The following is a 25,100-nucleotide window of genomic DNA, read 5'->3' as shown; positions in this document are numbered from 1 at the left end:
ACCAAGCAAGTCAGGATTTTTGGGCCTGAGAGCCAGGCATCAGGAATTGTTTGAGTGCCAGGGGTGACATCGCTGTCCTAGAGAGAGGGTCTCTGTGTCCACCGAGGGGATTTATTCATGGAGTTCGGGTGGACACGAAGCCTCCAGGGCCGCGGTGGCTCTTGAGGCCCCCCTGCTGTTTTAGCAGCTAGGCCTGGCGGCTCCGCAGTTACTTAAACCACAAGTGAAAAGAATAACTGAAACCCCACAACGGCCATTAATCAGAAAGAAAAGTCTTAAGCAAAAAAGCTAAAAGATAATTTTTGTTAAGTAATGAACACTCATAAAACAGCAATGAAATGGTATTAAAATGTCTGTGATTACTTATTCCTCAGCATACGTCTGATAACTTAAGCAGCAGGAAGCAAGAGTTGCACTTAAAAAAATGACAAGAAAATAGCTATTCATTGAGTCGACAGAGTAAGGCCCATCTCAATTCCAGGTCACGAGTGTCACTGCTCATCACCAGGTGAGCGTCCGCCAGGGCGGTCACTGGAGAAGCACCCTGGTGTCTCCACGCTGAGGGCGCCCACGGCTCCGCTGCCTGGGATTTCTGGAGCAACCATGGGGCTCATTCTGGAGGAGTCTCGCGGGGGGCTGCGGCCCGTCTCCCCATCCTAGATTGACGAGGTCCCAGGATTGCGTATTGCTGCGGGGTAGCTGTTGAGTGTGGACATGTTCTGGGGGAGGCCCGGTGCTCCTGGACTGGGCGGCATGAAGGGGTGGAGCTGGCGGGTCCCGTGGCAGGGTCCCTGGCCCTGCATTCTCAGGCCAGGCCAGTCTGCAGACCAGGGCCCCCTTCTCTTCCTGCAGGGAAGGTGCGTGGACCAGAAGGACACAAGGAGTCAAGCAGGGCCACAGACAGAAGACTGACGTGTCCCTTGCCCTCTGCCTATTGCACTGTATTCCATAAAAAATAAATGCATTTTTTGGTGTTTGTATATTGCTAATGCGGTGGCATTTGGGCACTGCAGAGAGCCGCATTGCTGTTAATCCACCAGAATCCATCCAGAGACAGCCTCGCGGGTCAGGATCTTTGGAGCTTGCCTTTGGAAGGGTTAGCAGTGCCCGTCTGTCTGGTGCTCTACACAGTGCTGTGAAAATGAAACTAGAGGGTAAAAACAAAAGAGATCCATGGTAGAAAATCCCAGGGCTTCCTGGCATTGCTTGGCAATCATCTGTTCTGTACAGCATCATGCGGGGTCTGCCCGGGCCAGCGCCTCGGCTTCTGCACCCACGCCCAGCCCGGTGCTTCTGCTCTGCACCCAAGGGAAGCTCACAGGTGGTTGTTCTTGGAGAGGTAGGCGATGAGGGCCACTGCCACGCCCACGTAGACGCCGGTCCCAATGGTGATGGACAGCACTGCCAGGAACAGGGCCCGCCGGGAGCTGGTGCTGGCCTGGTGCAAGTCCCCCTTGGCCACGGCTTTGTTAGTCTGCAGAGTTGGAGAAGAAGGAAGTCAAGGTGAGCGAGTCAGAACAAGCAGTGGGTGGAGGGCTTGTCTATGGCTTCAGGTTCCAAAAAAGCCTTGCCAAGGCCGAAGGTGAAGTTGCACACGCCCCCGGCTATGACCGAGGACCACTGCAAGGAAGGGGTGTAGGGCAGGGGCCTGCAGCTGCCTCCCCACATAGCAAGGGCTGGGAGTTGCCCATCGGAGTTCCACCAGGGTGGGGTCTGGGGTCTCTGACACCCATCTCTAGGGGATGGGCTAAGTATCTCCAGTGCCACTTTCTACCCAAGAACAGTGTTTTGTTTGTCAGAATAATACCTAACTTTCTAAAGCATGTTCACACTTACCATTGCATCTCCACTACCCGGCAGGCGTACGGGGAAGGAAATGAGAGCTCTCATTGCCCAGAGAGGAAACGCTGGGCTGGGATCTTTGCATTCCTTGCAGGGCAATGAGACATCATCCCCAGCCGGCGAGCCCTCCCGCGGCCAGGGCCTCCTTCAGTTCCTGACCGTGTCCCACCCACGCCACAGTCAGAGTCAGTAAAATTCATCACCAATAAAATCTTCCATGTAAGACCAATACCCACATTTCTGAGTGTTCAATCACACAACGAGGTGTTGGTTTAAAATAATTTAGATTCTCGGGGTCGTGAGGAACCCACGGAGGTTTGGACGCTGTTGCTGAATGGGTTTTTGTGGCAAACCCAACATCCCAGTCCCAACCCTCTGGTCACTGTCCCTCTCCACAGTGAGAACGGAAATGCCACACTGGTGTCTCCCGCCTCCTCTGTGGCTGGGGATGGCATGTGGCTCAGGCGACCTCGGTCGATGTCTCCTGGGTCATTCTGGGGTGTTTTTGTTCTGCTGATAAGATATGGGACCCATCAGATGGCTCAGCCCTCCTCCTCCTCTTGCTTTGGGAAGTGGGTATGATGCTCCTGAACTGCAGGGGTCACCCTGGGCCCAGCAGGGAAGCTGAGAAGGGCACAGAGCTGGCACCGACTGTGGAACCTTTGCACCAGCATCAGGAGCATCGTGCCCTGGGTGCTACCTGTCCTGCTGCTTGGCCCCAGGTGGTGGGGTTGGTGGCTCCTGCTGCTGTTTGTCCTCCTTGGCATGGGAGTGGGGGACCCCATGCCATTCTGCTGTAACCAGCACGGAGGAACCCCCCATGTGCTCATCCAGCGCATGGGGGGGGTGCCACCAAAGCTGAGATCCCTGGGAGCCTCGTGGGATGCTGGGCGGGTTGACCCTCTGTGGCCAGGCCAAAGGCAGAGCCCACACCCCAGGCAGAAGGTCCTAACTCACTCTCATGGGCCATCTCCAGAAAGCCAGGTCTTCACTGGGCCCATTTCCACATGTCATCAGTGACATTTCTACATTTTATAGACAAGTAGGGGAGTCGCATGGGGTTCACTGAAACTGAACAACACCGGGACCTTTGCAATGGACATGAAGCTCAGAGATAATTCAGGAAGTGAGTGTCACCTCCCACCCGGGTCTCATGAGTTTTGGAGACTCACGCCGGTGAGAAGGCCCCGGGCTGCTGCTCTGCCTCCCCCTCGTTCTCTCAACTTCTGGGTCTTAAAGTATAGATTTTATTTTTTTCCCTCTCTCTACTTTTTGCCTCAGAACGGAGTTGGGAGCTCACCATGAGCAATTTTTCAGGAAACAGAGCTAAGGGAACGCAAAATGGGAAGCCTCCTAGGACAACAGTAATTAATTAATTATGCCATAATTAGCCGACTCTCGCTTTGTCTAGCAGCGCTCCCCAACCCTGCAACGCCCTGTGACATAATTTACTGTAATTGCCCATCCTCAGTGGTGACTCCAAACGCCAGCGCTCATGAGAATCACAGCTTTGTGGCTGTCCCCGCTGTGGTCACAGCCTCAGCAGGGTCTGCTGTGCAAAGGGGTGTGGAGAGGACATGGTGGCGGGCACCTGCCTGCGGCATCCCTGACCCCTCGGCCTCCCCGTCTCAGCAGGGTTCACACATCTGAGTAACGACCTTCTCTGCTCGGTTGTAAGCGCTTCTAGGCAGGGCCCACGTCTCCCTTGTCCCCTGTGGTCTCCCTGGAGCCTGGCTAGTGCCCCGAGGGAACAGTAGAAACTCAGTAACTAACTCTCATGCACCCCGGTCCCCCGGGCGTTCAGGAGGAAGGCGGTGGCACTGGGCAGTCTCTTGAGCCCAGCTCTGTGGGTCCTGAGCACATACCGCGCTGGGGCTCTCGTGCCCAGAGCCGACACAACGGCTTGACAATCACGTTAGCTTCTTTACTCTCATTCTCCACATCGGGGGAATTTGATCTGCATTTTTATATGTTTGGTTCCAGGGCAACTGTTCCAAGAGACCTAGGAAAGGTGGCATGTGCGGGGCCCCATGGGTGGAGACATGTTGAAAGCAGCAAACAGATAAAGCCGTAACAACAGGCTGCTTTTCAGCAACGCTGCTCAGCCTCTGCATGTCACGGAAGGGAGAGCTCCAGGGGTCTCAGCTCCCACGAGGCAGAGATGTCATTTACATTGCACGGAACAGACACTGTGGCCTGACAAAGGTGACTCCATGCAAAACGTTTAATTGTGGCTACAAAACTGCTTGTGCCTCCCACTGAGAGGGTGCGGACTGGAAGAAATTTTGCCCACCTGACAGTTTCTGCACTAAAGCTCCTGGCTCCTTGACAAGTTTCTTGCTATCCGGAGGGCCGGCTGATGAACCCTGTTGCCGAGGGCAGGACTTTGCACGTAAGTGTGTTTCGATGTGAAGACGGGTCTGCTGAGCTGGCTGGACACTCTGGGCAGCCATGTCCCCACTGCTCCCCACCTCCCCCCCCCACCGCCCCCGCCTTAGGGACACGACGGAGCAGAACCAACAGACATCTCCTGTGGCAGGAGGACATTACAGGGGCTTCTTGGCTGTCCTGAGAAGATGTTTGTTTGTCCTAATCAGGAATCTAAACCTACCTACATGCCACTCATGGGGCAAGAGGAAGCGTTCAGCAAGCTCACCAAGAAGCCCAGCCCCAGACAGCACCACCCGGCCGCTCACTCAACTTTGCAGCAGAGCTTCGCAGACCTGGCTGCACATTCAAACCGCCTGGGGCGCTCTGCAAACTCCTGAGGCTGGCTGCCCCCTCCCAGGCAATTCCAACGTGTAGGCAAGGCTGTGGCTAGCATGGCCACCGTCCAGGTTGCCCAAGACAGGGGTTTCCTGGGACTTGCTAAAATCAATCCCGGTCATGTCACCCCGTGGTGCCTGCTGTGGCTCCCTCCCCCGCAGCATGGCATGTCACACTCATGGGCTGTGGCGAAGAGGCTGCACCTCTGTGGGCACTGACAGGTGGCTTTCTCTTGGTTCTACCTCTGCCACCCCAGACAGATGAAAGGGGGTGACGGTGTGTGGCACCAGCCAACCCCACTGGCCCCGTCCGCAGACAGCCCTCCATCCTGCACAGCGGCACACACACTCACAGGCTCACGTGACGTGACATCAGCATCTGTCCTGAGCCTGCTGTAGGAGAGCCGCTGCCTGCTTGCCCCTTGGGCTGGGATGCTTCTCTGCTGTGGCTGGGCTTTTCCTTCCCTGCCCTTTTGCCAGCAGGTCACGAGTGAAGTTTGTCACTTTCATTTTGGGGCCTTTGTCAGAAAACAGCAAGTGCAGGTGGTTGGTGAAGTCCGGAGCAGCACGGGGTACCGGCACCTATGCTGGCAGGGGAGTGGGGGCAGGGGAGTGGGGACAGGGGCTCTGGGGAGCCGAAGATGTGATTTCTGTATCGTGAAGGCTCCTCAGAGGGGTGTTTCAGCTCACAGATGAAAGTCACAGCGGAAGGAGGGTGCCCCGCCGAGAACAGCTCAGAACAGCGCTGTACACCCGGCCCCTGGAGTGGCTGGTGAGAATGTGGCAAAACCAACATTCCCATACACTCCTGGTGGCAGGTAAATGGGGAAATTTGCCCCTCCCCCTGGGGAAGCCATCAGGGTTTCTCACAGCTGACCATACAGGTACGTTGTGTGACGATTCCACTCCTGGCACACACCCAACAGAGATTGTTCATGTGTTCACCAAAGACGTCTACAAGAATGTGCACAGCAATATTACTCATAATGGCCCCAGACTGGCAACCAGCCAAATGCCAACAATATTAAAAACGACAAACAATCTCAGTGCCCTGCAATGGTAATGGGATAAACCTCGGACACAAGGCGTTGGCTTATACCCAGTACCAACATCTCTGCTGGCGCAGAGATGGGCCACTGATACCTGTGGGGAGCGCCGGTAACTTGAAGAAAGCACAATTTAAAAAATCTGCTCTTGTGCCCCAAGATAATTTTAGAAATGAAGTCTACCAAGAATTAAATGAATAGATAAGAACTATCGACAGAGAATAGAGAAATTCATTTTATGAAACCAGTAAAATCTTGATATCCAAACCAGAGAAGGAAAGTCAGAGAAAAGGAAAAGGGCTGCTAATTTCTCCTCTAAATTTAGATGCAAATGCCATTTGTCCAGGGAAGGCGTGGGCCAGGCGCCCCTTTCCCGGCTTCGCTTGTCTTTCCCTCAGGTTCTGTTTGCTCTGATTGTGTCTGCAGTGGCCTTGCTGTCATTTGTCACCGCTGCAACCCCTCTTTACATTACGATACTTCCATCTATTGTGTCTTTGTGGGAGCCCTACTTGCCACTTTGCTGAGGGGACGGTTCCCTCCTCTGAGGCCCGAGGCCTCCATCCCGGGGCGCAGGACACCATGGAGCGGTTGCATGTGCCTCTCTGTCTGGACGTGGGCACGCCATCCAGACATAGGACCCAGGTCTGCATCCTGTACATGGCAGGTGCCTGGACAGGGCCTGGTGCACCTTCATTCAATGCACATCACATCGTCACAGCGGCCGGCAGCCCCGCCTCCCTCAGAGCCCCCAAGAGCAGCACACTCTGGCCAGAAGCCTTCCCACTACGGGCAGAGCCCCTTGGAGGCAGGCCCCGTGCTGACAGCTACTGGTCTGATGCAGGATCTACAACTAACCACAAAGATCTAAACCAGGTGTTGTCCAAAGAGGAAGTAGTTATAGCACTGTCCATTCTATGGGCAGTGACACCTGTTAACGAGAAGTCCCATGGCTGTGCTGAACGCCCAGAGCACTGGCTCTGTGGCTCGGGTAGGATGCCATGCTGTGCGTGACGGGGGGGGGGGGTGGATTGCAGATTCTCAGGTAATCTACGAAGAGAGGGAAAGAGGAGCCAAGGAAATGGGCAGAAGCTGGGGAGGGAAGGTCCACATCACAGCTGTGCAGAACCTTCTGGAGGACGGAGACGCTTCACATCTGTGCCACCCACCTGTGGCCATGGGGCACTGGGAACCCAGCTCCTTTCACTGTGGAACTGAATTTTAATATTATCTATTTTTAATTATTGAATTTAAATGTAAATGCTACACATAGCTGTCCACATTGGAAAGCGCAGATCTGGAGAAGACATGGCCGAGGACCCCCCCCAGGAAGACCCCATGGTGGGATGAACCAAAAGAAGGGAAAATGCCTGAAATGGAAGTTTGAGGCGTCTGCCAGGCTGCGCACTGCGGGGGCTTTACCAGCCTCGGAGAGGCCGGCTCCACACATCCACGCCTTTCGTGAATTTACCTCACATGCAGGGAATCAAAGAGGAGGGGCCGTGCCCACATCTGGTTCAATGTCAGGGTGGAGATAATGAAACCGCTGCAAGGTGAAGGGAACTGGGTGAGCAGGGGAGGGGGGAGCCCTTGGGAATCTGCGGGGAAGCAGGTTTGGGGTCTGTCACAGGGAAGTGCACTCACTGTCAGGGACTCCAGGTCTCAGTGACCCCAAGGCCCGGTCCTCTACACTGTGTTCCACCCTCCTGCTGTGTGACACCTCCCCTTCCTGAGATGACCCAGAGATAGTCCGAAGTGCCCAGCTCTGGGCTTTCTCAGAGGGGCCAGGAACCACGGGCCCACTTCTCTTAGCTCTAGAGTGAGTTTCCAACAAGCTTTTGCCAACGTCTTCATCTCCTTTGGCAGGAAGTTACCCACTATTGTTTGAAGTTTTGGAAAAATCACAATTTTCTTCAAGGGATATATATCCCTGCTTTTTTGGTTTTCCTACAGTCGCTATTTTTAGGGGCAAGGCCAGATGTTTCCATGCTCCATTTGTGGGGAGCAGCCGGGTCCAGGCACAGATGGGGGCACCTCCGCAGTCAGTGCCATCCCTGGACACCTGCCACCAGGGCTTCTGCAAGACGCTGCCTCCCGAACCATTTCTCTGGAAATTTATAACTCTCGATACATTATGGCTCGTATTTCTTCTACTACCAATAGCTGTCTGGCTGGATTACATTTCTTTGCATTATTGTAAAGGTTATTTCCATTATTTATTACCACCTGACATTGGCCACGCACTGACAAGGTTCTAGAGTTGTGTTCGAGAAAGCGGCAGACTTAGCCTAATATTCTGAATGGCAACAGCAGGGTCACCTAAATGCAAACCACGGGACGGAAGGTTCGCCGGGGCAAATGGTCACACTCAAACCCCAACACGCATGCCATGTTTCTTTCCTACTTGGATTATATTTAGGCCCAGGTATATTCTGATGACATCCCCACCCCCACCCTTTTAGCAAGTCTTCTATTTTAAGTCATTAAAAAAATAAATCTTCTGTTGTTAGTTAGGTCCAAATGGCGGAGAGGAGACAACTTATGAAACCAAATGTACCAACTGTGTTTGGTTAAAACCCAACTCAAACACCAGTTGATGCCTAGAGCGCCACCTGGGCCTGGCACCAAGCCAACCCTACCCCCTGCTGGGATGGAGTGCTGCACCCAGGGGCGGGGCCTTCCCAGGGAGACATCTGAGCGTCCCTGTCCTCCAGGCCAGCCCCATCTGTGGATCTCAATGTACAGAGAACACAGTGACAACACTGTGGATACCAAGGGGAACAAGGGCCACTGTGCCAGGTTACTGTGGGACAGAGTGCCGTGACCACCACCCCATCCTCCCCCATTCTCCACAGGGGATGGAGAAGCCACCAAACCTTGTGAGCAGCGTTCCTGGCGGGGCTTCCTCCAGCTCTATCGGCCCCTCTCCCACGTGCTGGAGAGCAGCCTGCTGAGGCTCCTCCGGACTCAGGCTTGGTTTGCGCGCGAGGGCGGGGGCTGTGGGGCTGGCACAGCTCCCGCGTGGGCACAGGGAACTCAGGAGAAACCAAAGCAGAGACAGGAGTCCCTGGGGAAGGGTGAGGGGCTCTTGTGCTCTGGCCCAAGCGGCTGTCCTTGTCTGGGTGCCTTGGCTCAGTCCTGCCTCCTGCTGCCGTCTGCCTGCTCACCTCTGCTGCCCGGGAGGGCGGCCCGGCCGCACCAGCAGCCCACGCTCCTCGGTGCCGGCACTGTACCCCCAGGTCTGGCCAGCACCCCCTCTCTTTGGGGCATCACAGGTATCCACAAGGCAGGTTGTTAAGGAACAATAGTGATCATAAGATCATAAGAAGTTCCATTATTAAATCGGAATTAGAGCTGGAATCAGAAGAACTGACAATTGTCACCATTCCCAGTCCTCAGATCTGAATAGCAGTAAATGGCCACACATTTGCATAATGGTGTTCCCTGTGTCTGTCCTTCTTTTAAAAAAAAAGTTGTTTATATACATTGTAGAGAATACATATTTTCAATATGTATTACATATACTATATATATAAAATTTTATACCAAGTGTAACACTCCTAGAGCAAGTGCACAGTTCCTCAATGCACAGCTTGGTGACTCTCCACAATGTGCACCCGCCCATGGACCCAGCGCTGGCACCAAGAACAGTGTGTACAGCCCCGCAGGCCTGCCTCTGCCCCTTGCTGTGGTCCCCCTGCAGTGCCCACTATCCTGACTCACAGCTCCCAGATCGGCTTCACCTGCCTCGGAGCGTCCTGCCAACAGAGCCTGCAGATCCTGTAAATCACGCCTGGGCCAGGCTCCCTCCACACTCCCTGTGAGACTCACCCCTGCTGTGTGCAGTGACAGTCCGCGCACTCTCTAGTGTCCTGCTGCAGGAACAGACTGCAGTTTATCTGTTCATTCTCCTGCACAAAACGCATTTGGAAAGTTTCTAGTTTTTGGCTCTTAAGATACGGCTGCTATGAACATTCTAGGTTTTTTTTTTTTGATGAGCATATAGACTTATTTTTGCTGGCTGTATAGCTAGGAGTGGAACTGCTGATAGGGGATGCACATATTCAGTCTTTTCAATAGTTTTCACAATCAAAGCAGTATGTACACAGGAGTCTAAAAAACAAACGACACCAAAAGGTTTATAAAGTAAAATGCCAGCAGCAACGTCTTGGGCACCTCCCTACCTCTGAGATCCTTTCCCAAAGACATAGTTTTAACTTTGTTAGGGGATCCGTCTGCTATTCATTTCTTTCTCAAGAAGTTATAATTTTTAAAATTTCTTGACCTATTGTCAACTATTTATCACTAACTAGTTAGCTTTCTTACAAGCCCTCCCATTGCAAGCCCTCCCTTCCCCCACCCTCCTACACGGTCACCACACTTAGTCAAGCCATTATTTTGACCACGTACATGCTGGTCACGGCTGAGCCAAGTGCACTGCTTCATGTTTCTTTCCCCTAGCCTCAATTCCTATAGTTTTTCATCTGTTCCATGGACTTATCCTCTGTCTTTGCTACGTCCATCAACACCCTCTCAACACAATATTTGAGGATATAATCAAACATATCAGATAATCTACCAATTCCTTCTTATTTCCTGCATTTCACACTCCTAGGGTCTCTTGTCACTCTGCTCCAGTTGAAATTGATTGCTCTTTGGTGCCCAATCTTGGGAATTCCTTTTGCTTTCTTTCTGTGTTACAGTTTTTGTTTCCTAGGCCTCAGGCCTATCTCAGGAAGACTTATCCCTCAAACACATGTGGCTGAAACTCCTGAGAATCAGTGCATGGGTGGTATGCTTTTGAGATTTTGCATGTCTGTAAATGACCATGTTCTACCACCACACTTGACTGACAGTTTGGCTAGGTATAGAATTCCACATTGGAAATAATTTTTCCTTGGATTTCTGAAGGCCTTGCCCCAGACTCCTCTTGTTTTCAATACTGTCAACAGTTTAGCATCATCCTCATACCCTCTTCACTGCTGTGACCTTTCCTTCTCTTTAGAAGCCTTTAGGGAAGCCCCCTTATCCCAGGTGTTCTAAAATGTTGATTTAAAAGAACTTGTCTCTGAATTAATTCTCCAACTGTTTGTTTGTTTCTTCCTTCCTTTCTTTCCTTCTTTCTTCATCATCTACATCTCTTTCCTTTTGTTACAACTTATGGGGGATTTATTCAACCACCCTCCAAGCCTTCTATGGGATTTGATTTGGGGTATAATGTTATTTAATTTTCAAGAACTTTTTTTGTTCTCTCACTTTTGCTTTCTCATAAACTTTCTGATTTTGCTTAAGAAAGTTCATTTTATTCCTTGTATCTCTGAAAATATTAATGATATAGATTTTTGGAAAGACACTTTCTGCTTCTTGCACTGTCTCTCCATGCAGGTCCCCCCTTACCCTCCTGCATTTGCTCAGGTCTCAGTGCTGTCATGGCAGAGCTTTCTCACAGTCAGCGTGGCTGTTGTTATTTAACACTCAAGAGCACCAAAAGGCCAATTATGCAAATATGGTGCTGATTGGTGAGATTTCCTAATGTTGATTAGGCAGCAGGCCGTCTTCTTAATTTTTTTGGCTTCAGCACAACAGCATCTATTGATCTTTGGAGAATGTTTATAAGCTGAACTGTGTTCCTCCAAAATTCATACGCACCCCAGTACCTCAGAATGGGACTGTGTTTGGAGAGGACTCTTTAGAGAGGCAATTAAGTTTAAATGGAGCTCTTAGAGTGGACTGATGTTCTTACAAGAAGAGGACATTAGGACACAGTCACACACAGAGGGGGGACCCTGTGAAGATGCAAGGCAGCCATGTGGTGGCCCAGAGACAGGCCCCCGAAGAAACAAACCCTTGAAATCAAGACACCCTGATCTTAGATTTCCAGCCTCCAGAATGGTGAGAAAGAAATTTCTGTTGTTTAAGTCACTCAGTCTGTGGTATTTTGTTATGGCAGCCCCAGAAGACTAATTTAGGGACATTCAGTTTCTCCAGGGACAAATCCCCCAAACTCTGTGTGGGGGCAAGAGCTTGGGGGCGTGCGGGGCTCTAGGCGCTGTGTAGTGGAGGCCGGGCCTCACTGCTCACCACCCACTGGGCTGGGTCAGGCATCTCCCTCCCACCCCTCTTGTGCCTGGCATTGCTGTGGCTGGAGATGCCACACCTGCTCTTCCACCGGAATGAAGACACGCCTGTGGCTGAGCCCTGGTGACGGGAGCTGGAACTGGGTGGTTTACTGATAACAAAATCTTAAAAAAATCTCCAGATCTCAGGTTGATGCCTTCCACGCATCTCGCCTGGACCTGGAGCTCCCAAGCCCTGCGTCTGCGTGGCGACGATGGATGGACTGGCTGGTTCCCACCAGCATTTTCACGGACGACTTTCAAACCCAGACGCACTGCACAATCTCCACTCCTCCGTCTGCTGACGTCTTCCAAATCGTGCTGACATCTTTGTTCCCCATTGCTCTGTGTCCATTCTCTTTTTCCTTCATGGTTTTATAGTTTTTATTCTATGGCCATAATTTTAATAAAGTTTTTAGGAAGGAGCTGAGATAATGCACACGTTCAGGCTGCCATGTGTCTCTGGCAGTCGATCCCTTTGTTCTGTTGTCCCAGCTTAGGTTGGCCCCCCAGTGCGGAGCCTAGGATGAGGATACAGGGCCAGCAGCTTGCTTGGAGGTGATACCAGGAGGTGCTGTTGAGAAGGCAGACAGGTGAGGCAGGGAGGCTGGGGAGCCGGCACAGGGTGGGTCAGTTTGCAGGGCACAGTTGTGTTCGTCCCACTGCAACCATCTGGAGGAGTGTTCCAAGGTGCCCCCATCAGGGGCAGGAATCAGAAGTACTTGGCTCCAGTTCCCTCCACCATTGCTTGCGGGCTGCCCCTGGGCCTTGACTGCCCCACATTCCTGGCCTCCCCCTTCCATGGCCGGGCACTCTGCCGAGAGCAGAGACAGCCTTCCGGCAGAGCTGCAGTCCTGGCAATAAGAACTGTGAGTGCCAATGTCATATGCGTGTGGCACTGGTGTCACCTGTTCTGTGTCTTAACCAACTGCTTTGTGATGTTTCCATTATTGCCACACCCCCATAAGCTGCCTGATAAATCACACCAGGCCACTTGGGATTACCAAAGAAACCGCTAAACTTACTGCAGTTACAGCCAACCGTGAGCTCGCTGAGGGCTGGACAGGCCCCAGGATAGGACACAGTCAGAAATTGCCTCTGATGTCCCCTCTGGCTTGTGGTTTCCGTGGTGTGGGAGGGGTCAGAGCCAGGAGCTCAGGGGACACACCTCCGTCAGGCAGCCTAGGAACAGGGGTGAATCCCAGGGCTGAACACCAACGGAGGAGCTTCCAGGAGAAGTCAGCTCTGAGCAGAGGCTGGGGATGCGGCGTCTCTTTGACCTCCTCTCTCATCTTGCTTGAGGGCAGGAGCCCCGCTTGTTAATGTTTTCCCCTTCCTAGGACTCTGCCTGGCTTTGCCATCAATCCCTCGTTCTTCGGATGCAACCTGAGGACTGGGCTACCTGCTCAAGCGTCGTTCTCCAGTGCCGCATCTCTGTGGGGACAGCTGGCTGTTCTAATCACCTGCTGCTGTGCAACAAACCACTGCAAAGCTTGGAGGTTCGAATGACACCATCTTATCTATCCCATGACTTCTGGTCAGGGGTCCAGATCAGGCTGGCTGGGCAATTCTCCTACTCCGCATGGCATTACTTAGGGTCCCTTGAGGTTCAGCTGGCAGCTGGGCTACTCAGGAGGGTCCAAGACGGCTTTAGTCATACCTGGTGCCTCAGCCTCCCCAGCATGGTGGTCACTGGTGCTTGAACGTCTTGTGTGGCAGCTCCGGGCTCTGCGTGAGTGCTCCAGGACACCCAGGCAGAAGCTGCGAGTTTCTCATTGCCACCAGCCACAGAGGATGCAAACGTCACTCCTGCTGTGTCCCACTGGTTACAAGTGAGTCAGGGGGACCAGCCCAGACTCAAGGGGGAGGACACCAAGGGAGTCATGTCTCGGGACATGGGGCCACCTTGCATCTACTGCTGTGGCAACCGCTCTCCACCAGGGACTCCACTTCCACCCCGATGGCCCAGCAGAGGTGGCTTTGCCTGGGAAGCAGCATCCCTAGCTCATTCTGTATTAGACTTGTAGAATAATTTTTGCAGCTAAGTAAATTTCCTTTGCTTTTAATACATGGCAAAATAACAGAGAAATGCTTATCAGAGATATGCTTATCAGAGATATGCTTTTTTGATTTCATCTTATGCTTGGTTCACACGTGTTCATTGTTCTTCCTTTGCCACCAATTAACCCACAGTCTCTTGCTCTTGACCAAGAGAGACATTTGTGACATTTCTGTGGCCTTTCCCTACAGTCAGTGCAGCCCGTAGCCATGGGCCCAAGATGCAGTTTGGGCACAGCCCTGGCAGCAGTGACGCTCACAGTCAGCCTCTCTGCAGGGAGGCAAACAGGAGAGTTCAAGAGTGTTGGCCGTCTGAGTAAACACCTGTGAACAAACACAAGGAAGCGAAAGTGATGAGGGAACACTAATCAAAACAAACGGAAATATGACTATCAAGGGCAAGAAATAAAGAATCATTGCCCGTCCAAGAGCAGCGAGTTCTCACAGCTCACGGCCCTGGGGGCGACAGTGAGCTTTAAGAGGTACGAGATGTGCTGCACTTTCCAGGAATGTGTATTTGTTGTCATGTTACGAAACAGTCAATTTCAATATTTGCTGCAAATGATTGGAGCTGACAGCAGCATCCCAAGGAGGACAGTGACCCCAGCTGGGTAGGTGCGGCGAGCTTTTTGAATTCTGACACTCAAGCTTATGGTCAAGGGCTGGACGTTTTCCTCAGCTGGAGAATCTGTACACAACACAGAGTTGAATCTTCTGTAATTCAAGTTACAGAAAAAATAAAAGAATGGAGACGATGTTCCCCCAAACACTTTGTTTCGCGTGGCTCGGTGGCGCTGTCCACACACACAGTGAAGCCAGGGATGATGTCGGGTGGTGCCCGAACGCAGGAGACCACACAGGTGGTGTCGCAGTGAGACACGCTCCTGGGGGACTAAGGAAGGACAGGCAGATATGGCCGAGAGGGCTCAGCACAAATTGGATAAATCATTTCTTTCTAGTGCAGCTGGAAAACTTGCAACTTTCTGTTTGTAAACATGATGTCTCCTGGAAGGTAGATGCAGCCTTGTATGAATGCTACTTCCCAGCCGGTTCACCTTGACAACAGCCTTGGGGGCTGGTCGGGATGACGTATTCCAGTCTGGGACCACATGGAGGCTGGGAATGTGTGAGGAACAGACATGGGGGCGCAGGGTTAGTAAGGGTCTGGGCACGGAACTAGCTTCTCTGAACCACATCCAGTGTCTTTGCTGTTCCTCGAGCTCCCAAATTCTGGTGTAGTGGGTAACGGCGACCACGGGGCCTGGGTAACCTGAGGAGCTGTTTGGTGGCCCTCTCCTGCCCATGAAATCTCCACCTACCATCTCTCTGTTGCAGAGAATGTACCAAAGGTGAGTGTGTGCCATAGGAAGGAACAGCTACCTACTTCTGAATTACAGTTTTGCTTGCATTTTCTAATCTTTTCCTTTGGTACTATTACTGGCATTCATCCATGAAAGGTGATAAATAAGTCTTGCATCCCAGCGAGATGGCAAACTGGGATGACAGGTGATTCCTCCAGCTGGGAAGGCACAGAACCCAGGCAGCCCACGGGCAATTCACTCCCAGGAGACAGGTCTGGGGAGCTGTGGCTCAGTTTCTAATGACTTGAAGGGAGAGAGCACATGGTCTTTGGTCAGGGTAGAACCTATGCATAAATACCACAGCCCCAAAGAGTGTTCTTTCCAGGAAAGGAGGCTAGAAACTTCCCCCACAGCCTTGAGAAACCAGAGAGTGAGCTTTGTGTCTGTACTGGACCTTGAGTGAGCAATGGAAACCTCAGGGCCAGGCCAAGCATAGGTGTGGGCCCTAAATTTTTATCTATGCCCAGTGCAGGAATACTGCTGAGAAAACAAAATGTAAATGGATTCAGCACTGAAGCCGAAGAAAACACAAAGATGGTCTCTATGAATGATGACAATTTCATAAGCTACAGCTCATGGGTTTCCAGTAGGAAATAAAAAATAATCCTACACCTAGATGGAGCCACAATAGAAAACTATAAACTGCAGGAGAGGGAACAACACAAGAGGGTGGTCAGCTGATATTCCACCCAAAATAGAACTAGTACTTCCAGAATTGAATTACTCCAAAACAATTCTATTTTAATGTCTTTGAGATTGTTGTAGAGAGAGTTCTATGTAAAATTTGACAACATTCTCAAAGAGATTAAAATAATTGAAATAATTTAAGTGATTAAGAAGGAATAGAAATCTATAGTGAACAAGAGACCACATTGAAAAATGAAAAAAAAAAATCACATTTGGAAAATTCCACAGCTAAAATTGTCAGAAGTGAAGAGTATAGGGTACTTGTAATAAAAACCCAAGATATGAATTACACAGCACATTGGTTAGGTGCAACTGAAGACAGCATTTGTATGCTGCAAGACAGATATAAGGGAAACAGCAGGTAGGCAAAGAAAATCACAAGGACGGTGCTCACAGAAAGAGAAGATCCAACATACAACCAATAGGGATCCCAGAAGGAGAGAATGGAGAGAATGGGGTAGGGGCAATATCCAAAGTGGTAACTGCTGGGGACTGTCCAACAGGAAGACAGACGTGAGTCTTCAGACCAAAGTAGTTCACCAAGTCCTGAACAGAATAAATAATCTGAATGCACAGTGCGCGGGCTTGAAGAATCAGCAAAAGGCTGAGTTCTAAGCCCTTCATATCCCTGTTTTGCTGTTTTAACTCTTGGCCATCTTGTCAACACACATAGCTTTGACTACCACCCATCTATAGGAAACTTCTGGTTTTACAACTCACATGCACAACTTGGTATCTTCACCTGGATATCTCAAAGGTAACCTCAAATCCGAACTTGCCAGCATCCCTCCTGGCCACTGCCCCCTCCCCCGTCACCAGTGAGGCCAGTCTTCCTCATTACTCACATGTCCAGCGATCTTAAGAGATCCTAAGGGATGGGCAGTTTTGCCCAAAAGCCCTTAATTTAGATTTCCTTCTGTTTCACTGATACTATCTTTGACTAAGCCACAGGCTTCTATCTGCTGCCCTTCAGGCTGGCTAGTCTGGAAGAAGAACGGAACACATCTTAAAAATAGGCATCACGTGATCTCCCACCCACACTCCTTTCCCCTCTTTCTTCTTAAAACAGCCCCTCAGAAACATCCCATCCATAACGGGGCCCTCTAAGACCTACCCAGGGTGGGCTCACCTCCCTCTCTGTTCCTGCTCTTGTCTGCACCCTTGCTGGGCGCATCTCCCTGGGGCTTACCCTCAGCCTACAAGGGCCCTGCCCACCTCAGCACAATTATTCAGTACCCAGGGAGGGCTCCCCTGGCCCCCGGTTTGGGTGACGCTTCCCTGCGCCATGCTTTCACAGAGCTGTGACTTTTCCATTTATGACATTTACTAAATGAAGGTTGGGTTCCCCCTAGCCTATAATCCCCTAGGGAACAGAAGTCACCTTTTTGTCTTCAGCACTACATAGCACCTTCCACATGGATGATACTAAACAACAGTCCTTTAACTAACACAGGATTTTCACCGGTTCTTATTTTTTAGTTATATCCCAACACTTGAGTGAATCAGTACCTATCCCAACATGGATTCCAGCAGCATGCTGATAAGGTGATAGGCATGATGTGCTCTGGGGTGCTGGCCCCCACCAGCGATGCGCATCACAATGCCGACTGTTGACACAGAGGCTCCCGCAGCTTGGCCCTGGTGTGGCCCAACTCAGCTTAGATGCTCATTTCTAACATTCAACTCCTCCTTCTAGCACAGCTTGCTTCGCAAAGAGTTGGATCTGAACTTCCTAAAATGGTTTTGTGTCTGCAGCTGGGAGCGGCCCATGCTGGATTGGTGCTGGGCTCACTCCTGGCCCAACTGGCCTCTTCCTGGGAGCCTCCCGGCCTCCTGATTGGCTGCAGAGACTGCCAGCTGGGGGTGTGCACCTCCCAGTTCCACTCCTTCAGGGGCCTCAAGTTTGTTTTTGTTTTCCTGTTGTAAGAATTCCTGACCTGAACTAACCCTAAACATGTGATGATATAGTGGGAAAGAAGAAATTGGGCCTGAGAATCCATTCTACAGCCCGGGGAAAGGAAGGTGGGTGGTCACAGCAGATACCACCGGGAAGGGACAATGTGCTCTGTGTGTCCTCAGATCCTCGGTAACACCAGGACACACCCTGCGGGGCAACTGCTGCAAATCACAAACCTCCTCTCTTAAAAGGAAGAGTGTCCACTGCAAGAGAGGAGACTTCAGGTAAGTTGACTTTGCTTCTTTCTTCCTCAGAGGCCTGTGAGCCCAACAGCCATGGGTGAAGGTTTGTCCACCCCCAGTCCATATGTTAAAGCCCTAACCACCTCGCCCCCATTGTGATGGTGTTAGGAGGTGGGGCCTTTATGAGATCACTGGGCTTGGATGAGGTCATGAGGCCACACCCCCAATGGGACTGATGCCCTTCTATGAAGAGGAGGAGACAGGAACTCTGCAAACACAGGGAGAAGGTGGATGTCTGAAGCCTGGATGAGGACCCTCCTGCCCCCGACTGTGCTGGCACTTGGATCGCGGACTCCTGCCTCCTGTGAGAAATAGGTGCTGTTGTCTAAGTCACCCAGGCTGTATCTTGTTATGGCAGCCCAATCTGACTAACACACACTTCCTACTCTTTTGCAAACCTTTCACAGGACTCCCTAATTACTAGAATAAAACACCCATTTCTTGAGCTTGAGATGAAAAACGGCACTTCCCTTTGGGAAGCAGGTTCCAGTTTCACTGGCTGTGTCAACTGGGATAGTTTCTGAAATGTGCCAAGGTGCCACTGCTCCCCCTGATTTCTTGAGAGTGGCCACTGGAGGGGCATCCTGACATTTCAACCCTGAGCTGACAAGTGCCTCTTCTTCCTCAAAGATGCCTGTAAGCCCACATCCCTGTGCCACACTTTGGGACATCCAGCAGTCCCCTCCCCAAAGAAAGAGTTTGTCTCAAAGAGGATGTTCCTATAGTACTGTTTTTCCTTTTTCTACTGAGGTGATCAATATGGAAAGGAAAGCTCCTATGAAGGCATGCCCCAGAAGAACCTTTCCTCTGAAGCATTACTTGATGCCATATGTATGCAGGACAGACAGATTCCCTTCGATTCTGCTGCATACATCGCCCCAAGTCAGCTCAGGTGAGCAGGTTTCATGCCATCAGGAAAGTGCTGTCATTTGCTCTGCCTGTGCGCACAAACTCCTCCACCGTGTAGTCCCCCTGGGTCCCCTGCCTGGGAGCAAAAGGCAGACTCATGAATGTGCCTACAGGGACAGCCTTATTAGAGCTGCTAAAGAAGTGCCCACTATTGGATGCAAGCTAGCAAGAAGCTGCTTGTTTGGAATGAATAAAAGCAAAGAGAAGCAATTTCCTTTTACTGGACTGAAAAGAATAAGATTCAAAAGCATAAGTTAGGGTCTCTGTCTTGGCCTGTTTTTTGTTGCTAAAACAGAATAACTGAGCCTGGGCAGTTTATTAAGAAAAGAGGTTTATTTGGCTCATGATTCTGTAGGCTGGAAAGTTCAAGACTGGGCAGCTGCCTCTGATGAGGAACTCAGGCTGCTTTAAGTCACTGCTGGAGATAGAAGGGAGCCAGCAAGTACACAGAGATCGTGTGGTGGGGGTGCAGGCTCTGGTTAAAAACCAACTCAGAGGGAACCTAATGGAGGGAGGGCATTAATGTATTCAGGAGGGATCTGCCCACATGACCCAAACTCCTCCCACCAGCCCCACCTCCCAACATCACCACATTGGGGATCAAATTTCAACATGAGGTTTGGAGACAAAAATATAAATTGTAGCAGTTCCCTAACCCACAGGAGCAGTAACTGGAAAACCATGCCATGGAGTACACAGCATGCTGCCGGAGGGTTATGCAGTGTGTGCATGTTCCCTGCTGTCTGAGCTCCTCTGGGCATTGGAGAGACACACATGGGTTCCTCAGAACAGCATTTGGGGCTTCAAAACAAGACGCTGGGTTCAAAAGGGCCGGTCTCCACGCTGACATCCAATGTGGCTGAAGAGGTGCTCAGATGTGTACGTGAGGGCTGCTTGGGCAAGTGCATGTTCTGCTGCCTTCTCTCCAGGTGGATAAAGGCAGCTCCACTCGAGACAAAGTTGTATGAGAGAATCTCCAGGTGAACCGCAAGCCTGGCATCCCTCCAGGTGAGGGAGGTGCTTCCATTCCTACAAGCCGTTGCTGGAGCTGGTCAGCACCAGGGGTTCTCACCGCAGCTCCTGGGTTGGGAAGGGAGAACCAGTCTGAGTATTCTGGCTCCTAGGACTGTTGAGATGATATCACACGTGGATTTGCTGAGCATTTCAGCCTGTGAGTACAATATAAACTAGATGGTGGCCACATAGACTGGTGCTGTGCCAGCCTCTGCCTCACTCAGCCCAGGAGGGGCCTGTGGCCAGCAGGGTGGAGGTGGTAGGATCTTCTGCCGGTCCAGAGTGGTTTGCACAGAGGCTCAAGGCTGGGAGCTGACCTCACACACTGGGGTGGTCTTTCCCCTGCACCTTCTTCTCTCCTTGTTTTCTCTGGAGCCCTGTGTCGGTTTTCCTTGCTTAGCAATTTCAGTGGGAGCTGCAGCCGCCGGAACAGATGGTGCCACTTCAACCAGCAGCACCCTGCCCGACAGCGTGGGCTCTCAGCTAATGGCTACAAAGCCGGCTATTTGGTCTCCTCATCTCATGTTTTGGGTAAACGGGCAGTATTCCTACTCAGATGATCTAAACCCAACGGGGTGCAGATGCTTTCAGTTGAAATAATTATGAAAAAAGTAATTAAGAAGGGCATTTTGCCTGGAAATGTGGCAAGATCCTTAAAGACAATTTGGCTCCTCATTCTAACAGGAGGCTCAGCTCCGTGCACCAACCAGGAGAGCAGCGGTGACGCGGCCCCTTCCATCTGGCCAGGGCTGGATCCCAGAGCTGTGGTGGGGAACTTGGGGAACTCCAATTTCTCTGTATCCTTCCCAACGTCCCTCCCAAGCACTTGTGAGGGCATATGGCCTAGGGTAAGAGCATTTCTCCAGAGTCAGACTGATGGATCTCAAATCCATCGCTTCACAGTAGTGTCACTTTCAACAAAGTTCTTCCCCTCTATGTGCTTCATTGTCATCTGTAAACTGAGGATGACAGTCCCTGTGTCACAGGGCCTTTCAGAATATGAAAGTATTAATATCTGTAAGCCCCTAGAACAGTGCCTCGGACACAGTCGCGAGGGTTCTGGTGAGCTGTCATTCTGTAGCTAAGTACCTCCAGGGCTTAGAATCACCACCACTGGCTGCTCATGAATTCTGGGCATCAGGAATTCAGGTGGGGCTTGGCTAGGGGGATTCTTCTGCTCCTCAGTGGTACTCAGCGGGGGGTGGAGGTCCAACCTGGCTTCTCTCAGATACCTGGTGCCTGGGCTGACATGACTCAGAGATTGTTGACTGCAGCACCTACAAGTGGCCTCTCCATGTGGCCTGGGTGTCCCCAGAGCATGGAGGCTCAGGGAGAGGAAATTCCTACATGGCAGCTCAGAACACCAAGAGTGAGTATCCCAGCGAACAAGGCTGAAGCAGCATAGCCTCAAGGAACTCTTTTTCCTGCAATCCACTGGAAAAGTGACAAGCAAGGCACGCAGTGCATCCCAGAGTCAAGAAGAGAATGGAATTCTGCCTCTCGATGAAGAAGGGGTGAGGTCACATTGCAGGAGAGCCATGCTGTGGCCATCTTTGGAAAGCACAATTTGCCACAGTGAGTAAAACATTTTAACCTTCATTTTAATTACCTCTGCCTTATCATCTATGAGCAACAGAGGGCTGAGGATTAACAATGGTCCCACTTAATGGATGTACATGGAGGTTTAGTAGAGTAGATTAACTTGCTCATAATCACACACCTAAATCAAAGTGTGTTTGGAATCTGTGGTATCCTGAGTCTGGAACCATCCATTGAATTCCCTTCTGTGTTCCCTGGGAGTAATGTCTTGGTGTCTGCATGTAGCTAGTCCATGCGATTCTCCTTGGGCACAGAAAGTCTAATTTTTGCATCTCAAAATATATGAAGCTGCAAGGGCTGATCACCATAAGGACTCAATTTTCTATTTTTGATGAAATATCTGTTTTGCTGAGAAATCTGGGGAGGAGTTGTGGGGCAAAAGGGAGAAGTCAGCATCACATAAGCAGGTTGGAAACCACATTTTCTAAGGCTCTTTCAAGAAAGCTGTATTTCTTCTTGCTGAAAGCCAGGGTATCTGTGAAACTATTCTGCAGGACACTGTCACGGTGAACACGTGGCATCACACATTTGTCAAAACCCACGGGAGACCACAGCATAAAGAGTGGATCTTAATGTACACAAATAATAATAAAAACTGATTAGGCCAGAGGGTGCCAGGAGGGAATGCAGATCATGACAGATGAAGCTAACTATATTACAAATTTCTGAAACAGCCTCCCTGAAGGGAGTAAGGGGGAAGGGTGGTGCCCTCTATAGGAATGAGAGCAGACTGTCGGAGCAAAGGCAAAAAGAACTGCACATAAGCACTGTGCTCTAGTTGATAGTCACTTCCTGTGAATACACAGGTTAACAGATCTGACACCACTATACATTTATACTGGAATTCAAAGAGTAAGTAAGTGGCTAGTGGATGTAGTGGATGGGCGGAGCCAGGGCTCTCACTGTTGGTGTGGGAGGGCACAGAGGAGCAAGGGCAGCAGGCTGCAGAGAAGTGTGGTAAGCGTTAGCATGGGAGGCATCGGCACAAACCCATGTTTAGCATATACAGATGGATATACATATCAATAATTAAACATACAGAAATATTTCTGCATATGGAAACATGTAGAAATACATATAGAACTAGTAATGGTGTGAGTATATGCATTTATACACATCTTTATTTCCCAGCTCTGTTACCGAGAGAGCCTAGAATCAATGAGGGCCCAGTAGCAGCAAGCACACCCAGTGTCCAGACCTTGGTTCTAATATCAGCCTCCAACAAAAGGAACGAGGGCTTCATGGGGAAACAGCTGACTCCAGGACGTGGGCAGGAGACATACAAGATGAACCTGGAGCAGCATCTTGTAGTGCAAAAAAGTAAGGAAATGCTTCAAAAAGAAGAAGATGCCAAGTGGACCAGGAGCCAATCTGAAAGTGCTCCCGATGGCCAAAGCAGCAAAACAAATAATGTAGTTCTGGATTATAAAGCAAAGTATAAAACAAATATCCAAGAGTTTATACTGATTTAAATACATGACTGGATGAATCAATGGGGGACAAGAGACAAATCTCCCATACAGATGAATTCCACAAAAGTTTATCTAAGTGCTCTGCCCTCCAGGAGGCAAAGTGTAACCCCTACCCCTTAATCCTGGGCTGTGCAATGACTTCCCACCAGGGCACAGCATGGACGGGGGAGGAGAGTAATTCTGCAGTGGGGAAACCTGACAAACACTACGTTGGCCAGGTGGTCAAGCTGAATTAACGTCCGCAGTGACAGTTGTAATGACGGTATGTATCCTCCATGTGACTGATGAGAATGGCACTTTACCTCTGAGGTCCTCCTCCTCAAAACCTATGACCGCAGTCTAATCGTGACAAAAACATCAACAGATCCCAGTAGAGGGGCATCCTATAATACACCCAGTGTGCCTGAAACCCGTCAAGGCCATCAAAATGAGGAAAGCTTGAGAAACTGTCGCAGACAAGAGCTTAAGGAGATGTGACTAGGAAATGCCAAATGGTATTTTGGGAGACCTTGGAAGAGAAAAACGACATTAGGTAAATTAGGAATCTGAATAAAGTACGGACTGTGGCTGATGGGGATGTATTAACAGTGGTTGATTAACTGTGCACATGTGTTACGTCATAAGATGTTAAGAAAAAGGGAAACCAAGTAAGGGATACAGGGGAACTCTGTGGACTGTCTTTGTAAATTTTCATTCAATCTAAAACTGTCCTAAAATAAAAAGTTTATTTAAAAAAAGTCAGGGTATGGGATGGGATAAGGTGGAAGACCAGCAGCTGGGACTATACAAACATGGTCCACATCCTGCGCTCCGTCCTTGAGTCCCGGTGGGAGCAGGAGGGGCGCAACGTTGGGAAAGGCCCCCCAGCTCAAGAGGAGCACAGATGTGAGCTAGTTCAGCCTGTTGCATTTTATCTGAGTATCTATTTTTATTTGGCTCCTTAAAATAGTTACTATACCTATCTTTTTGGTTGTTATGACAAATAGCAATAGTAACACATTGACTTATGGCTCTGTGTCCATAGGACACCAACACTGTCTCATTGCCTCCCTTCCACAACACCACGTATCAATACTGTTTTCCCCAACAATGTTTTATGAAAACTTTCGAAAACAGAAAAAAGAACCTACAGTGAACACCCATATACTCATCACCTTGGTTTACCACTAGCATTTTGCTATATTATGTATCTGTTCATCCAACCAACTCCCTCTCCATCCATCAACCCATCTTTTTAAAAAGTGCATTTCAATGTAACTTGCAGACACCATCCCCTAAACATGCCTGCATGTGAAACCATTACTGCCACCTTAAAAATGTGGAGTTAAGGTTTAGTGAAGTGAACATTATCCAAGATCACATAGCTGGTGAGTAATAGCTTCTGACTCCTGGACCATAATAGGTGCTCATGAATGGAAACTACTGTCATCATTCTCATTTTCTAGGCAAAAGTCCCACTTTCCTGCAAATAAACAGGGAGAAGAGTTAAGATTCTGAGAGCTAGCAGAGGAAGAGTAGACCTTTCTCTTTAAATACCCATTGGGGATAAAGAGAAATTCTTAGCAACCCAAACGAATGGGCAGTGTGGAATGACCAGCTGTGTGCGTGCAGGCTACCCCCGTCCACGCATGTGGGTGCTCCTGCGTGTGCACATCCTCCCTGACACATGGGTGGTGGCTGTTTGGCACCAGGGCTGTCAGGTTGCTAGTTTGGTGCCTCTACAGAATGTGTGGGTCCATGTTATCTGCAGATGTGCCCCCTAGAACTCTGGTTTGTTTTAATGCATAACAAACTTTCTCAAGTTTGCTATATCATGGATGACACGTTAGTTCTCTTGCTCTCACGTGAAATCTCCTCCTTTCAGTCCATTTCACAGAAAATAAAATACATAATAAAGCAAAACACATTTGTTTTAAAAGATCTTCCCCACAACAGGGTCACTCGATAACCATAAATTATAGTGCTGCAATGAATTTAAGAAAAACACGTTTTTTTAAAGAAACTAGAGTAAAGACTAATAAAGATTTAAGTATGA

General features: G+C 50.2%; 1 protein-coding gene across 1 annotated transcript in view; it reads right to left on the bottom strand.

Annotated features, from left to right (window-relative positions):
- Positions 1-1,283: 1,283 nt before the first annotated feature.
- The window catches only part of SYNDIG1 (synapse differentiation inducing 1), a 105,537-nt gene continuing 81,720 nt past the window's right edge, over positions 1,284-25,100 (bottom strand). The window contains exon 3 of the mRNA XM_069496266.1: positions 1,284-1,474. Within this exon, the coding sequence (XP_069352367.1) occupies positions 1,316-1,474 (159 nt within the window). The 3' untranslated portion in view covers positions 1,284-1,315. The remainder of the gene's footprint in view (positions 1,475-25,100) is intronic.

Source organism: Eulemur rufifrons, chromosome 20, assembly GCF_041146395.1.
Source record: "Eulemur rufifrons isolate Redbay chromosome 20, OSU_ERuf_1, whole genome shotgun sequence".
NCBI lineage: Eukaryota > Metazoa > Chordata > Mammalia > Primates > Lemuridae > Eulemur > Eulemur rufifrons.
Note: the sequence above shows the minus strand (reverse complement) of the source record. Positions and strands in the feature narration are given on the sequence as shown.